Source organism: Rhinolophus hipposideros (genome assembly GCF_964194185.1).
Source record: "Rhinolophus hipposideros genome assembly, chromosome: 12".
In the NCBI taxonomy this organism is placed as follows: Eukaryota; Metazoa; Chordata; class Mammalia; order Chiroptera; family Rhinolophidae; genus Rhinolophus; species Rhinolophus hipposideros.
The window spans coordinates 76,047,675-76,063,399 of NC_138058.1; the positions used below are offsets into that span (position 1 = coordinate 76,047,675).

At 52.5% G+C, this 15,725-nt stretch overlaps 1 protein-coding gene across 3 annotated transcripts in view; it reads left to right on the plus strand.

The window, feature by feature from the left end:
- EIPR1 (EARP complex and GARP complex interacting protein 1) overlaps positions 1–15,725 on the plus strand; it is a 102,081-nt gene that overhangs the window by 73,465 nt on the left and 12,891 nt on the right. For all 3 annotated transcript variants that reach the window (XM_081068081.1, XM_081068083.1, XM_081068082.1), the window contains one exon: positions 11,447–11,546. In XM_081068081.1, the coding sequence (XP_080924207.1) occupies positions 11,447–11,546 (100 nt within the window). The remainder of the gene's footprint in view (positions 1–11,446; positions 11,547–15,725) is intronic.

Sequence of the window (15,725 nt, forward strand, 5' to 3'; positions counted from 1 at the left end):
CTCCCAGCCCTGACCAAGTGTGGAGGGTCGTGGCGTGGCTGGCGTCACTGCATTGGACATGCTGCTGTTTCTCGAATGCTATTCCAAACGTTCATGGCACTTGGACACTGGCCTGCTGCCCTCTGCTCCCTGAGCCAACTTTGGGGGAAAACTGCTCTTCGATGCAGGTGGAGGTAAACAGCTCACTGAGTGTCAGGCAGGCAGAGCGTGTGTAAGGACATCTGGGAAAGTGGGCATATCTGTGAAGCTGACTGTTAGAAGGAAGACAAAAGGCATAACCCATGGTGTGGAGACTGCAAAGGAAGCAAAAGCAAGAGCTGGAGGTGTGGGCCCACCAAGTACTCAAGTGTTTGGCCAGAAAAAGGATTTGGGCTCCTCTCTCTTTGTTTTTCTCCTTTTTAGTTCAGTGTAATAGAGCAGTGCAAACTGGCTTAGGGGAAAGTTACAGACAGTACGTTCAAAGCTGTCCTTCACGTCTGCAAAATGGTCTTGAGGATAACGAAGAAAATATGTTTGGAGCGTTCAGAGACGCTGCGGTACTGCTGACGGACACCAGTGTGAAGAACTGTCACTGAGGCTGGATCAGGTGTTATCAGGTTCACCTTAGTGCTCTTTGGTTCTGCCCCGCCTGGGGGCACTTCGCTGTGAGTTTACAAACTGGCACCCAGAGCTTGCCGCCGTGGGTGCTGACTCACGACTGGCGTGTGTGTCGGCGTCCCAGAATCCCTGAGTGGTGGCCGGACTCCCCGCCTTTATGCAGGAGAAGAGTGTCACGGTATGATTATAGGGTGGCCTTCCCCCTTCACATTTGTTTCAAGTCTCCATTGCAGAGTAGGGAACGGTTGTCAGCGCCTCCCTTGCCATATATGAATGTTGTTAAAATTCAGTGTTAGAAAGGGGATGGTGATGAGAAAGTAGTAAAATGCAGCGTGCAGAGATTCAGCGTACCGTCATCTGAACACACAGTGCAAAAAGTGTAGCTCGTCATTTACATTACAAGAGAAATGCAGATCCTGTCTAAGGTTTTAGTTCGCGTTTCCATTAAATAACGTGGCTCAGAGTGCATTTCAGTCGGTCACCTTATGAGCCCAGTGGGTGTTTCCCTGGCGTGTCAGGCAGAGAGACAGGCCTGTGTGTCTTATGGGGCCATTTAGAAGGCTGGATTTTTAAGGTTCTATTTGTGATTATTTCAACTTGAGGTTTAAATAATTAGAGAATTTTAAACCTGAAGGTGTATTCTGTATGTGACAATTTTAAACTGTAGTCAGTTTTTATTCTGCTGTTTAAAAATGGGTGGGGGAGGGGACAGAAAAAGAAGAGGAGAAGCCAAAACTGCTATTCGGAATTTAGGTGGAATATTTTATTTGAAAATATGTTATGATAGAAGCTGACTTTGAACTTACCGGGAGACCCAGGGAGAAGGTTGGATTTACTGAACTTGCTGCTGTGTTAGGTGCAGTGTTCATGCTTGTCACTCGACTTGCTGTCCTCTCCCCGTCTCAGGAGGGACCTGCTATGAGAGAGAGTACCACCTGGGCCTGAGCTGAGACGGCCTTGAGAGGAGAGGCCTTTGGACCCTGGACCTGAGAGCTGGTGAGGTGGAACCCTGGCTGTGCCCTGGCTCTCACTGGGACAGAAGGGTGAGATGGCGGGGACTCTGGCACAGAGCCATGCTCTGGGAGGGCAGGCACAACGGTGCCCACCGTTGGCCGCCCACACCTGCTCCGCCTTTGTGATACCTGCTGGCCCCTGCAGCATTGCCACCAGGGGAGGCTTGGAGGAGCGCAGGTCCCTGCTGGTCTCGGCAGTTCGAGCCTTGAGTGTCCGCACAGGGTCACTAAACGGTTCTTTCCATTTCTGTGTTAGTGTCAGGTGCTGATTTCCACCGAGGCACGGAGCGTGCACCTGGCTGTAGGTACTGATGCGAGCACCCACAAAAATCTGAGAAATACTTTGCCCTCACGTCTAGCCTATATCTGTCTGTTGCTTTTAGTCCGACTGCAAACGGAGTCATTTGGTTGATGGAGCTATAAGTTTCTCCGGGGGGGACATGCAGAACAAACAGACTCTTACTAACTGAATCATCCTGGGGCAAAACTTAGACTTGTCTGTCAGACGGGGTAGCAGGCGGTGCGTAAACATGATTCTGTCACTAGAAGTGTTCCCTGTGTCCCAGCCACCGAGAGCTGCACACCCACGGATTTGATCAGTGTGCCTCTTTGCTCGTGCTGTAAGTCTTAAAGCCTTCCCTTTAGTCCTCGTGGCACTTGTGGAAAACTGTCCTGTGTTCCGGTGTGAATTCGTGAGCAGGAAGAAAATCACCAGATTGCCGAATCTGTATGTTTTAAGAAAGAAATGCATAAGCTGGGAACTCACTTATTACTTTCTTTTTTAATGGGTTTTTAAAAATGTGACTGTAACCAGTGACTTCATCACCAGGGACTTAATAGAAGTGGTGCTTTCTTAGGGTTTTCCCTCTTCAGTCAAACTTGATGAGTTTTCCAGTGCAGATGGAACAAATGGTCTTGACAGCAGCATTCCTGGTGTATTGAAATCTGTTTTCAGCCTTTTGTAGCCCTGCCTTCTGCACGTCCTGTGGTGCGTCTCGTCCCCTTGGACTGGTACCACGTGCGGTACCACGTGGCATCCCCACTTCCCACCTGAGAAGGCTGCGGGGAACAGGTGTGTGGGTGACCTCAGGTTGAAGGACTTTTAGGAATTTCCAATGTCTTTTGAGCTGTCCTCAGCCCAGGTGCCTAATCCAGAGTGTGGATCCTTCAGTTTTGAATCACTTATCTGAACAAGAGGAGCATGGGTTTTGTCTGATCAGCATGAAACCTGCTAAATTAGAACCGTCATTCCTGCTATTAGGGACCTTGTTAGAAGGTTAGATTTTCATTTGGGTTTATTTACAGAAACAGCCCCTTTCTTGTTTGTGTTTTTCTGTCAGTGGTTATGAAGGGTGTGGAACACCTATACAGTGGTACCTCGGTTTTCGAACATAATCCGTTCCGAAAGACCGTTCGAGTTCTGAGACGTTCGAAAACAGCCGACAGCGAGGCCTCAGGACCTTGCACTCAGCGGAAGACGCGTGACATGTTCGACCTCCGAGGTGTGTTTGAAAACCGAAGCCTTTACTTCCGGGTTTACGGCGTTAGTAATCCGAAATGTTCATCAACGGAGATGTTCGAAAACCGATACTACTGTATTAGATACATGGTACTTTGTATATGTGAATGTCACTTGTTAACATGATTTTATATCTTCCCAAATTCACTGGCAGAGTGTGATAAAGCAGAAAAGTGGATGATGTTTATGAACAAAGAAACACACTTAGTTTGGAGTAGTAGGTATGGCAGAAATCCTAGGTTATTTTCTTAGTTTATAGCACCAGCTTCATGGTGGTGACCCGGATACAATTGGATCTCTCCTTATTGCACTTTGCATACAAGTATACTCCAGTTATCCCGAGGTCCGGCCCCCACACTAACGGTCACAGGGGTCACTGCATGTAACCATACAACGGCTGTTTCCGACGCATCAGCCGTGGGCAGGTCATGGCATGCAAGGTGACAGTGCTGTCTCCACAGTGGGGGAACTCAGCGATCAGCCCCATTTGATGTCCAGCGTTGTGTTCACACCAGTTCTGGCTGAGCGCCTCAGAAACGGTTTTCTGGAGGGAGGGTCCGATAATACTATTCAGGTGCCTGGTTTTACACCTGGAGAAGAACGAGGGCCTGTGCTTGTTTATTGAAGCATCTACGTGAATTTAAATCCTGGGACAAAAGGGGAAAGGGGGTAGGTGAGGGGACTAAGAGCGGGAAGCCAGGGTGAGGTCACGTGACAGACAGGCAGGCGTGCTACACACTGCCATGGACGGGGCGCCAGGAGTGTGACATGCTGACTGCCCAGCACCCCAGGGCGTGTGGCCACCCCGCTGGGGCCAAGAAGGCGAACTCTCGTTTTCTGTGTTTACTTGCAGATCCTCTCAGCCCGTTTCTGCTCTGATGGCAGCTTTGGTTTATTCCCCTTTTCGGGTGCATGTGGGGGGTTGCTTGCTATTTCTCATAGTGTTTAATAGTGAGCCGGCCCTCCCTCACCTGTAGTGTTGGGTTCAGAGGACGCACGTTCTGCCCAGAGCTCCTCTAGACGTGCCCAGATGCCGGCCCCGTTTCTCAGTGATAGGGGCTCTCTCGTGACCCTTACGTGGGAAGCGAGGGTGTAAGGCAGCCTGAGGAGCCAGGATGTGTTCCTTCCTTGGGGCCGGTGTGTCGGTTTCTGTGTTTCTTCCTTTTAGGACATGTGCCAACTCTCTCTCAGTCCGCCTTGGTCCCCTGAGCTAGTTTCGGCCGATCCCAGAGGAAACATCCACACGCTTTCTCATCATCCCAGCACGGTCAGTGGCTTTCTCTTTAATTTCGTCGTTTTCTAGGCAAGTGAACGGACTGTTAGTGACACAGTTAATGTAAGTTTCCCAACCACCTATTTCCTCCTCCTTTTTTGCTCTGGGAGTCTCTGGGCCATCCACATAAGTGGCAGGGTGAATACAGCACGTAAGAGACAAACGTGCTCCCTTTCTGTTTAATTCATATAATTCAGAGATTACAGATGAAATTGCCTTAGGAATGAAAGGCAGACTCACAGGCATGCCTTACTTCATGTTCTGTAGTTGTTCAGAGTCATGTTTCCAAATGGGCCATTTCCTCTGTGAGGAAGAAAGTTCTTCAGTGTAGGAGAACCTTCCTGAGACACCAAGACCCTGTGTGTGACGGCTCGGCTCATGGATGTCTGCGTGTTACGTTCCAAACAAAGGCGTGAGCTACATCTTCCCTACACACGTGCACGTGTGTGTGTGTGTGTGGGGGACTCAGAACTAGTGCGACAAGCTGTGGAGTCGATTTCAGCGTCTTACTCACCCTCATCCTTTCCTCATCCGCTTATTTTCAATCTTGGGTTAAAGTTCGTCCTCTGGGTTTGCCTCGTCTTTGTCGTGCACCTCCCCCACCCTCCTACCCCCTGGGGTGCCCTGGGGCTGGAGGAGGAGGGCTGCCAGACTCAACTGTCATAAAAGCGAACCCCAGCTCAGGGCCATGCCCACGGGCAGCAGCTCTGTACCCTGAGAGGAGTGTGACTGCCCGAGGTGCTGTCAGCAGGGCAAGGCTGTGTGTTTGGTGCACTCCTGCAAAAGGCAAAACGGTGTGATGACTTTGAAGGAAATTAAAAATGCTAAAAATAACCAACACGACCAGTGTTAGTGGTCCAAAGCAGTGTCCAGGTCTCTTGACTGAACCAACAGGAAGAGATCGTTTTACACCATTACTCCGCCACACACACACACGCAAACATATACGTGCACAACTGAAAGAAAAGCTTCACAGAAACTGCTCACTCTGGGGACGTGCTGGCCGCCGTGATGCCATGGCCTGTCCCTCCGTGTGACGGCGCCTCTGTCCTGCTGGGACTCAGGAGCAGCTCGCGTCATCCTGACAGCAGCCCTGAAAGGGACAGCTCCAGCTCCCCGATGCAGGAGAGGCTCCGGCAGGTTGGATGTCACTGGGCTTAGCTCCTCGGGACCTGGGGCGTCTGATGCTGGGTTCTGAGTGGGCCAGGCCAGTGCTCTGACTTCAGTGAGCTGACCGTCTCACTCAGGGCAGGCCGGGCGTGGCCAGCGAAGGACTGTGGTGGAGGAGTCACCGTGGAGTAGTCCTTGCCAGCGGAAATGGCCTTGGTGGGAGGGCAGATGGATCTCGTGCTGCACGGCCCCTCCTTGTCATGTGCACGGCAGGCTTTGTTCGCAGGACCCAGCAGTGCATGAGTCCTTCCACCACTGTGGCCCTTCACAGAGGGAGGTCCCTGGACGGTCAGGAACAGAGGCAGGCTGGACAGAAGGCGCTCAAAACCCAAATCTGAATCCTTCTTGTTGAGTGACTGTAAAACAGGGTGGGTGTGACAGTACTCTGTGTAAACCTGGCATAGGGCAGGTGCTCAAAAATGTTACTTCTGTTGCTTTGATGAGGCCAACTTCCGATGCAAGTGGCACTTGAGCCGAAACTAGATGGCGTTTCCATAAAACACCACCTTGTCAGGTTTCTCCGTTTCAACAGCAAAGAAGCCCAGAGATGGGACCAAGCACTGACTGTTGGTGGCTGTGATGTGAAGTGACTGCAGAGTCCGCAGGGAGAAGGAGGGGCTGGGGGGCTGTTTCCACATAAGAGCTGTAAGGGAATCAGGAAGCCATGGGCAACAGTGGGGGAGATTGACGTAAGAACACACATCAGACAGACGCCCCAACCAAAATTCAACAAGCTTCATGGGTTTTGTGTGCAGAGTTTGAGTGTGATTGACAGATGTAAAAAGTCACCACTGTTGCGTTCCCAGGAGGGGGTGCGTGCAGCCGACTTCTGTTGGGTGCGTTTGCGTGGAAGGTGAAAAGGACATGCAGTTTTAAAGATGTCCTTGGAGGCAGTCGTGGGGCTGGGATCCAAGCAGGACATGGAGTTGTGGCTTCGTGGGCCTGAATGGCGCCATCCCGGAGGTGGGAGTGGGTGGGTTTTGGAGGGTGAGAATAGAGAGAGAGGACAGCGGGTGGACAGGGAGCCTGTACTTCCTTCAGCCCTCGCGAGACCGTCAACAGGCAAGGCCTCTTCATAACGAGATCCTTTTGATGCCAAGGAGCAGACCGTCTCAGAGGAGTTCTGACATGGCCAGGCGTCACTGAGTGCACTGATGAACAATCTTTTTCCCGTTTTATTTTTCATGCATTACGGCATTGCCTAGACGCATGCTAAGAAGGAACAGAATTTTTCCTTGCTTCACTCCTTCTTGCAGCACCCGTTTATTAAGTGCCTCTCACGTGCAGGTCACATCCTGTGCCGGGTCAGTCTGTGCTTGTGCAGGATTTAGTCTCTCCAGGAAGCGAGCCGTGAGTGATGAGCAGTGTGCAGTGTGTGCCAGGGGCACTCAGGCTGCTGCTGGGACAGGACACGGGCAGCCCTCCTGGGTCGGGACAGCTCCCTGTGGGAAGAGCTGTTTCAGCCCAGCCCGAGGATATGCCAGGGAGAAAGAGAAGGAGGTGCTCGTTCTGGGAGTCTTCTCTCTACCCTCATCTCGGGAAGAGTCGTTTTGCTGGAGTGACTTGCTGTCCCGGCTCTAGCCCTGGCCTGTGGAGAGTGGCCCTCCTCACTGAGGTTGGGTCATGGATTTTACAGGCCCCCGTGTTCTCGTGTTCAGATCCTTGTAGTTCTCTCTGTACCCCACCCCTCTTTGCTGTGACTTTCGTCCCCACCGACAACTGTGGCATTGCAGAGCCGTGCCTGTTTAGGGAGGTGCCTGGTACTGCTCTAAAAACACACAGCCATCACGACTGCCTTCTAGAAACTCAGCCTTTTTTGGGCTGTTGGTTTCAGAGGCCACAGCAGCATAAGTCTTACCCGGTGTCTCCCGAGGCCCATCCACGAGGCAGTACACCCAACCAACACGAAAAGCCAAGTTATTTTTTAAAGCACATCAATATTACATCCTGTATTCTTTAGGCTTTTTTTTGACTTCTTTTTGAATTATTATATAGTTTCCCTTTTTAGATATAACAAGTTACTTCTAAAGCCTCTTGAAATTCATTTGATTGTTTCCTGTGATAACATGACTGAGAAGCACAAGCTTTCTCTCAGAAATACGTCCATGGCTTGTACAAGGCCGACGACCAGTCTGCGGGACCAGAGCGGAAAGGATCAGAGAGCACAGGTTCCTGAAGGAAACCCCTTACCCCGTCCCCTCCTAGTCCTGGACCAAAACTAGACCACGGCGACCCGTTTCCTCTGCGCCCCGGGGAGAAGGTGCAGTTGCCCATGCCTGTGTCTGAGGTAGACTGTTCTGTGAAGCACGCTCCTTCCTCCTAACACCCTGTGGCTGTTGGGTTTGCTTTCTGTAGCGAGCGTGGGATTCAGTTCGGATTCTCTCCAACTTTGGAATTGATGCTTAACGCACTGTGTGTGTCTGCTTCTTGCTAAGCACACAGAAACGGGGCTAGGAGGTGAGCTGTCACTGGCACCGGACACTGACTTGCCACTGCGCGGGCCATGTCGTAGACACTCCGCAATGTACCGGGGCCACCGTCGGTGCGGCCCCGACTCTAAATGCTCTAGAAAGTGCTCCTGATGCTCCAGGTCTTTGGTGTCACCCAGGGAACACAACCTCCTTGTCACCTGGAAGTGGAGAGAGGGGGTTTCAGCTGGGGGGGGGGCTGTCCCACCTGCTGCAGCGTGTGGGGGACTGGCCTCTGGCGCCCCTTCCTTGACTGACCTTCAGTGTGGGAGGGCCTACCATGAAGCACCTTCGCCCGCACTGTTCGCATCTGCCCGGCCCACGGAGCGGTGCTGTACCACGGGGTAACTGCGACCCCCTGTCTGTGGGAGGACATGACGCAGATTCATTGCAACAGTGCTTTCGTGGCTTAGCTCAGTTTGGTGTTTTGAATTGTTGACTAAGTTTAAAACTTAGCTACCTGAAATTTTAAGGGTTGCCCTTTTGAATAATTTGAGTTCTCCTAATCATTGAGGTTTGTTGAAGTCAAACATCAAAATTTAAAAAAATATATGAGATGGAAAGTTTTCTGACACATCTTTTGATATTTGCTACTTTTTAATTAGAAGCTCACTGAACATGAAGTTCCACCGAGTTTCCAGACCGTGGTGGCAAACAGCTCCTCACACAGGCCTTAGTGCGGGCTGCAGACTGTTTCAAGCTCAGTTCAACACGGAATGCCTGCGCAGTCACCTGGGCCCCTGAGCTCCTCCACCGCCACTGCTGGCCTGTTGTCCGTGTTTCCAGCTGTTACCATATTCCTGCTTACACAGCCCCTCCCCTGTCACAATGCACGGTTTTGTTTTCTGTAGACTCACAAGTCAGATAACCAAATATGTTAGAAGTGTGGGCAGATCGAAGGGTCAAGGGCACTTGTGAAGGGGTTCAGAGATGCTGAGATTTACAGCGTACGTGAGGCCGTGAGCCTCAGTGCGGGGAGTTCATTCAGAGGCCTTCCGAGCCTTTGCTCATTGGGAGGTTGCTGGCTGTTTTCCAGAAGCTAATGTACTGAGGCTCAGCTGAATGCGCTTCGAGACGGTCCCGTTTTGTATGCGGCACCTCCACTTTTACCTGGGAGTCCTCACTCTTCCTTAGACTTCAGGAACAGGTGTTCCTGAAGTGCCCTGTTTTCCAGACGCTGCCGTCTCTGGAGAACATGAAAGTGTTTTGGTAGATCAGTGTATCCTCCAGAAGCCGCGACCCCTCCAACATCCATGACACCAAAGAAGGTGCCGTGTTTGGGTGCCATTAAAAATGTTCGTGGGAAGGAAGGGGGCGGTCTGTGAGCTGTCAGCTTTGCTTCGTTGTTACGTGCTCCATCTTTGGCATCAAACTGGCTAATTCTCACCCTGTGATTTGTTAGTCACAGGGGGGTTTCCGTTCAGAGCTCCACGTGGCTGTGGAGTGAGACCTTCAGGCTGTCATCCTGCTGACGCCATGCTGGGCAGTGACTGGCGCCATCATTGCCGGGGCCGGGCACACTCCTCGTCTGGCCTGTGTGTGTGTTGGGGGTGGGGACGTGCGTAATTACAGGTGAGATCTGCTGAGGAGCTCACGGCCCCTGATACATAGTGTTGTGGACTCATTCTTTTGCCCCCTCTCCAGTTTCATAGATTGCAACCCTAATCTCCAAGTGTTCAAATTAAGAGGTGGGGCCTTTGAGAGGTGATGAGGGGTGGAGCCCCCAGGATGGGACTGGTGCCCTTATCACAGAGAAGGAACAACTTCCTCTCTGCTCTCCGCCACGTGGGGACAGGGCGAAAAGGTGGCTGTCAGTGATCCGGGAAGACGGCCCCCCAGACGTCGGCCAGGCTGGCACCGCTCTTGGACTTGCGGCCTGCAGACTGCTGGGTAAGCCCCTCAGCCGTGCTGTCGTTACAGCAGCCAGGCTGGGGCAGACCACGTCCAGCAGTGTGCGTGTCCTCTGCCAGGACAAGGGCAGGCGCTGCCCTTCCGCCTGTCTCCCTTGGCTTCCATTGTCAGTTGTCTGGACTCTGTAAGGTTACCTGTGAAAACAGCCACCAGGGGAGTGTGAGCTTCTGGCTCTGAAGTGTCTTCAAAATTAGAATTGGCCGTTCTCTTAAGAGGAGCAGCAGATTTCAGAACCAAACTCTTGGCATCTTCCCAGCTATCTTGTTTTAATTTTGTTCACTGGATACTGTGCATTTTTCATTGTTGTGATTAGAAAAGGTATAGTGAGCTGTTTGATATAGGAGTGATTACCTGGGGTCACAGTGCTATGAACGTTCTGTGCGTTTCTTAAACTGTAAATGAGAAAGCAATGGTGGTTTTGAATTGTATCGATGTGCTGATTAAAAGTATTAATAGCTCCATCCATAGTCTTGAGAAGATGGCACGAGGGCGATGTTCCCGAGGACAGTCACAGCATGTTCTGTTTGAAGAAGAAATAGCAGGGGTCTTTATCGATGGCTTCAGTGGCTGGCGTGTTAGAGTACGTGAAAGGAAATTGTCCTCTTGATAAGCACTTTTAGAATTTCATCAGGAGACACAGACATCCATACTTGTGACCAAATGGAGCAATTCTTGATCTCTTCGTGGTTTACCCCAGGGGTGGTGTGATTTCTGGTGTTTGTCAGTTACTCAGTTAGGATGGCTGTGGCTGCAGATACCGGGGAACTCGGGCTCACATTCACCGAAACATAGGAAATGATGATATCACAGCATGGCCGTGACATCCCCTGCTCTGCCCTCACCTCTCTCCAGTGCTTGGCTGTACCCTGGGGCTGCTGAGGACATGGCTACAGAGGACGCAGCGTGCCATCCAAAAGCGGCGTCTATTCTGTGCCCTTTCCCACCCCACTGGCCAGAATCGGTCAGGTCTCGGTCCCTGGGAGGGCAGAGTGGCCCATGTCTGTCAGCTTGCCACCATAGCACACACCACAGGCTGGGGGCTTACATGGCAGACACGTGTATTTCTGACAGTTCTGGAGGCTGGAAGTTCGAGGTCAGTGTGCTGGCATGGGGGGGTTCTTATGAGGATTGCCTTCCCGGGTTACAGACGGTGCCACCCTGCTGTGTTCACATGCTGGTGTGGGGTGAACTCCCACACTCTGCTGTCAGTCCTTCCGAGGGCACAGAACCCATCGTGGGCCCCACCTCACAACCCCGTCTAACCATGTCACCCGAAGGCCCCCTCTTAGCACCTGGTGGCCTGGGGGGAGGACACTGACGTGCAGTGTGCCGGTGCTGGTGGCATGTGTCCCCCTCCTGTTGTGATAAACAGTATCCGTGAGGATCGTTAGGAGGAGGCCGTACTGCTAGGAAGGGTTCGGGAGAGAGAGCTCTTAGCCCAAGTTTGGGCATCTCCTCAAATGTCCCTAATATGTGGCACTTCTCCTCCCCTCAGTGTCACATGGGAGCCCACGGGAGACGGGAAGAAAGTCATCTCTCTGGCAGACAACCACATCCTGCTGTGGGATTTGCAGGAAAGCTCCAGCCAGGCCGTGGTAAGTGATAAGAACTACACCGGTTCCACGTAACATTTTTTTTAATTGGACCTTTTGGCTGAATTCAGAGTACAGTTCTTGATTCATAAATGTTTAAAATGTTGACATTAATTATGAAATGACTAATGGACGGGTTGAATCATCGATCAAAGAATTGAGTGGTTGGCTGCTGCAGGTGACAGTCACTTGGGATGGGGCCTCAGAGACGTGTACAGACAGGACACAGAACCCCGAATCTTGACACAACTCCCCTCTTGCCATAATGTGTCCAAAGGAGGCAGTGGGATATCCAAAAGTGTGTTCTTTTGCCTCAAGTATATTGTCTTTTAATGAATGGCTTGTCACAGTCTGTGCGGTTATTGTCACCTTTCAGGTAGGTACTGATTTCATGGTGTTGACCAGCTTTTTCCTCTCTGCATGAGTTATGAAAATGGCGACCGACTGGGAGCCGGTGTCCTGCCAGCTTCTCTGCCTCTCACACCCATGCATGCACAGTCTGGGTTCTAGTTGTCAGAAGCGGCAGCCATTCCTGCACATGGGTGTCGGACCACTGCCCTGCACGGTGGCTGTGTCACCACCTGTCAGGTGCCCACCGTCATCTCTAGGGCCCAGTGACCAGGGACGGGAACAGCTGGGTCTTCACACTTCCCGGCCGGAAGCTGGCGTCTCTCTCAACAGGCCCATTCCCTCTCAGACCTGGTTGGTATTTAGTGCTGACTTTCTTTGGAACCAGTTTTGCTTTCAAATATTTATCGCTTTAAATACCTCGTCTTTCATAGAGTAAATACTCTGATTGGTATAAATTTTTTTCATCTTTGAGTCCTAAAATGGCCTCTTTTAAAATGTGATTTTTACATGCATTCATGATTTCATTGCTTTTGTTTATGTCAAAGTAACAAATTGAGAAAGAAAATCAAGAGATTTGAAATGATGAAGCTTTTAATGTCCTTCATACCTGGGGGGTTCACACCTGGGGGATTCATACCTGGGGCGCTCATACCTGGGGACTCATACCTGGGAGCTCATACCGGGGGGAATCATACCTGGGGGGCGCATAACTGGGGGGATTCATACCTGGGGGGCTCATTCCTGGGGGATTCATACCTGGGGGATTCATATCTGGGGGCTCATACCTGGGGGATTCATACCTGGGGGATTAATACCTGGGGGCTCATACCTGGGGGATTCATACCTGGGGGATTCATACCTGGGCAATTCATACCTGGGGGATTCATACCTGGGGGCTCATACCTGGGGGATTCATACCTGGGGGCTCATACCTGGGGGATTCATACCTGGGGGATTAATACCTGGGGGCTCATACCTGGGGGATTCATACCTGGGGGATTCATACCTGGGGGCTCATACCTGGGGGCTTCATACCTGGGGGCTTCGTACCTGGGGGATTCATACCTGGGGGATTCATACCTGGGGGCACCGTACCTGGGGGCTTCGTACCTGGGGGCTTCGTACCTGGGGGATTCATACCTGGGGGGCTCATACCTGGGGGATTCATACCTGGGGGATTCATACCTGGGGGCACCGTACCTGGGGGCTTCATACCTGGGGGATTCATACCTGGGGGATTCATACCTGGGGGCTCATACCTGGGGGCTCATACCTGGGGGATTAATACCTGGGGGCTCATACCTGGGCGATTCATACCTGGGGGATTCATACCTGGGGGATTCATACCTGGGGGATTCATACCTGGGGGCACCGTACCTGGGGGCTTCGTACCTGGGGGCTTCGTACCTGGGGGATTCATACCTGGGGGGCTCATACCTGGGGGATTCATACCTGGGGGATTCATATCTGGGGGCTCATACCTGGGGGCTCATACCTGGGGGATTAATACCTGGGGGCTCATACCTGGGCGATTCATACCTGGGGGATTCATACCTGGGGGATTCATACCTGGGGGATTCATACCTGGGGGCTCATACCTGGGGGATTCATACCTGGGGGATTCATACCTGGGGGATTCATACCTGGGGGCTCATACCTGGGGGCTCATACCTGGGGGATTCATACCTGGGGGCACCGTACCTGGGGGCACCGTACCTGGGGACTTCGTACCTGGGGGATTCATACCTGGGGGATTCATACCTGGGGGCTCATACCTGGGCGATTCATACCTGGGGGATTCATACCTGGGGGCACTGTACCTGGGGGCTTCGTACCTGGGGGCTTCGTACCTGGGGGCTTCGTACCTGGGGGATTCATATCTGGGGGCTCATACCTGGGGGATTAATACCTGGGGGCTCATACCTGGGCGATTCATACCTGGGGGATTCATACCTGGGGGATTCATACCTGGGGGCTCATACCTGGGGGATTCATACCTGGGGGATTCATACCTGGGGGCACCGTACCTGGGGGCTTCGTACCTGGGGGCTTCGTACCTGGGGGATTCATACCTGGGGGGCTCATACCTGGGGGATTCATACCTGGGGGATTCATACCTGGGAGGCTCATACCTGGGGGGATTCATACCTGGGGGATTCATACCTGGGGGCTCATACCTAGGGGCTTCGACCTGGGGGATTCATACCTGGGGGCTCATACCTGGGAGCTTCATACCTGGGCTTCATACCTGGGGGCTTCATACCTGGGGGGATTCATACCTGGGGGCTCATACCCGGGGTATTCATACCTGGGGGCTTCATACCTGGGCTTCATACCTGGGGGGATTCATACCTGGGGGGATTCATACCTGGGGGATTCATACCTGGGTTTCATACCTGGCGGCTTCCTACCTGAGGGGATTCATACCTGAGGGGATTCATACCTGGGGGCTTCATACCTGGGGGATTCATACCTGAGGGGATTCATACCTGGGGGATTCATACCTGGGGGCTTCGTACCTGGGGGCTTCGTACCTGGGGGGATTCATACCTGGGGGCTTCATACCTGGGGCCTCATACCTGAGGACTCATACCTGGGGGATTCATACTGGGGGCTTCATACCTGGGGCCTCATACCTGGGGAGCTCATACCTGGGGGATTCATACCTGGGGGGCTCATACCTGGGGGATTCATACCTGGGGGATTCATACCTGGGGGGCTCATACCTGGGGGGCTTATATCTGGGGGCCTCATAACTGGGGGGTGAACTGCTGTGCGAAGTCGGGGGTTTGAGAGCCTTGTCTGCTGGCCAGGCAGCTTTTCTGCAGGTCCTGGCTTGCGTTTGGGTCCACATGCTCATTAAATGTCCCCTCATGGGACCTGACAGTATTCAGAAAGCCTGTCCCCACTCCCGTGGGTTGCAGAGGTGGCATGGACAATGGTTTGTCATCAGCATGTGACACAGAAGTCAGACTTGAAAATACTAAGCGCCTATTGAAGTTTTAAAACTCGTGGGCAGAAGGGCGTCTCATAGCCTTCGATGGGAAGTTAAGAGTCAGCCCATTTTCATAGCATATAAATAACATTTAAGGAGAAATGATCACTTTCTTGTTAAATTAAAAAAAAAAAGCATATCTCTGTATCATGGAGTACAATGCAAAGTTCACCCAAAGTTTTAGGAGAAAACAGGACGCTTGAAGGAAACTCAGTGCTTGAGATTGTTCCCTGCAGGTCTGGGGTGGGGACACTCATCATGTTTCTCCTTCTCGGGGTGGGGGGGGGCTGCCTGGGGGGCCAGCTGGGGGGCCGGCTGGGGGGCCTGCGGGGGGGGGGGGGCTGGCAGGGGGCCGCTGGGGGCCCGGCTGGGGACTGGCTGGGGTAGTGACTGGGGGCTGGCTGGGCGTCAGGGTCAGACTTAGGGGTAATGCCACGCCCGCCCTTCTCCCGCCCTGTCTCAGTAGGGTATTCCCATGACTGCACTCTGACAGGAGGAGGAAGAGCCTACTATTGGCAGGCTGACCCCTCGGGCTTGGGGGAGAGTGGGGTGCAGAGCTCAGCTCCTGGCCCGAGGAGGTACCCAGCATCCACCGAGCTGTGCTGCAGGAGGACCCCAAAAGGAACTACAGCCTGGCTGCTCGCAGGCGTTAGAATTCTGCAAGCTCCCCTTGCCGCGCCTGCGCAGCCCGTCCTGCAGCGAGCTGTGCACGTCGTCAGACACTCAGTCATCTCGAAATGATTTTATGGATGGTGATTAATCTGTAACTTATTTTCTGCGGAGACCAATTTAGTTTTCTCGCCCCCTCTTTTATCTGCTGTCAGCACTTCTGTCAA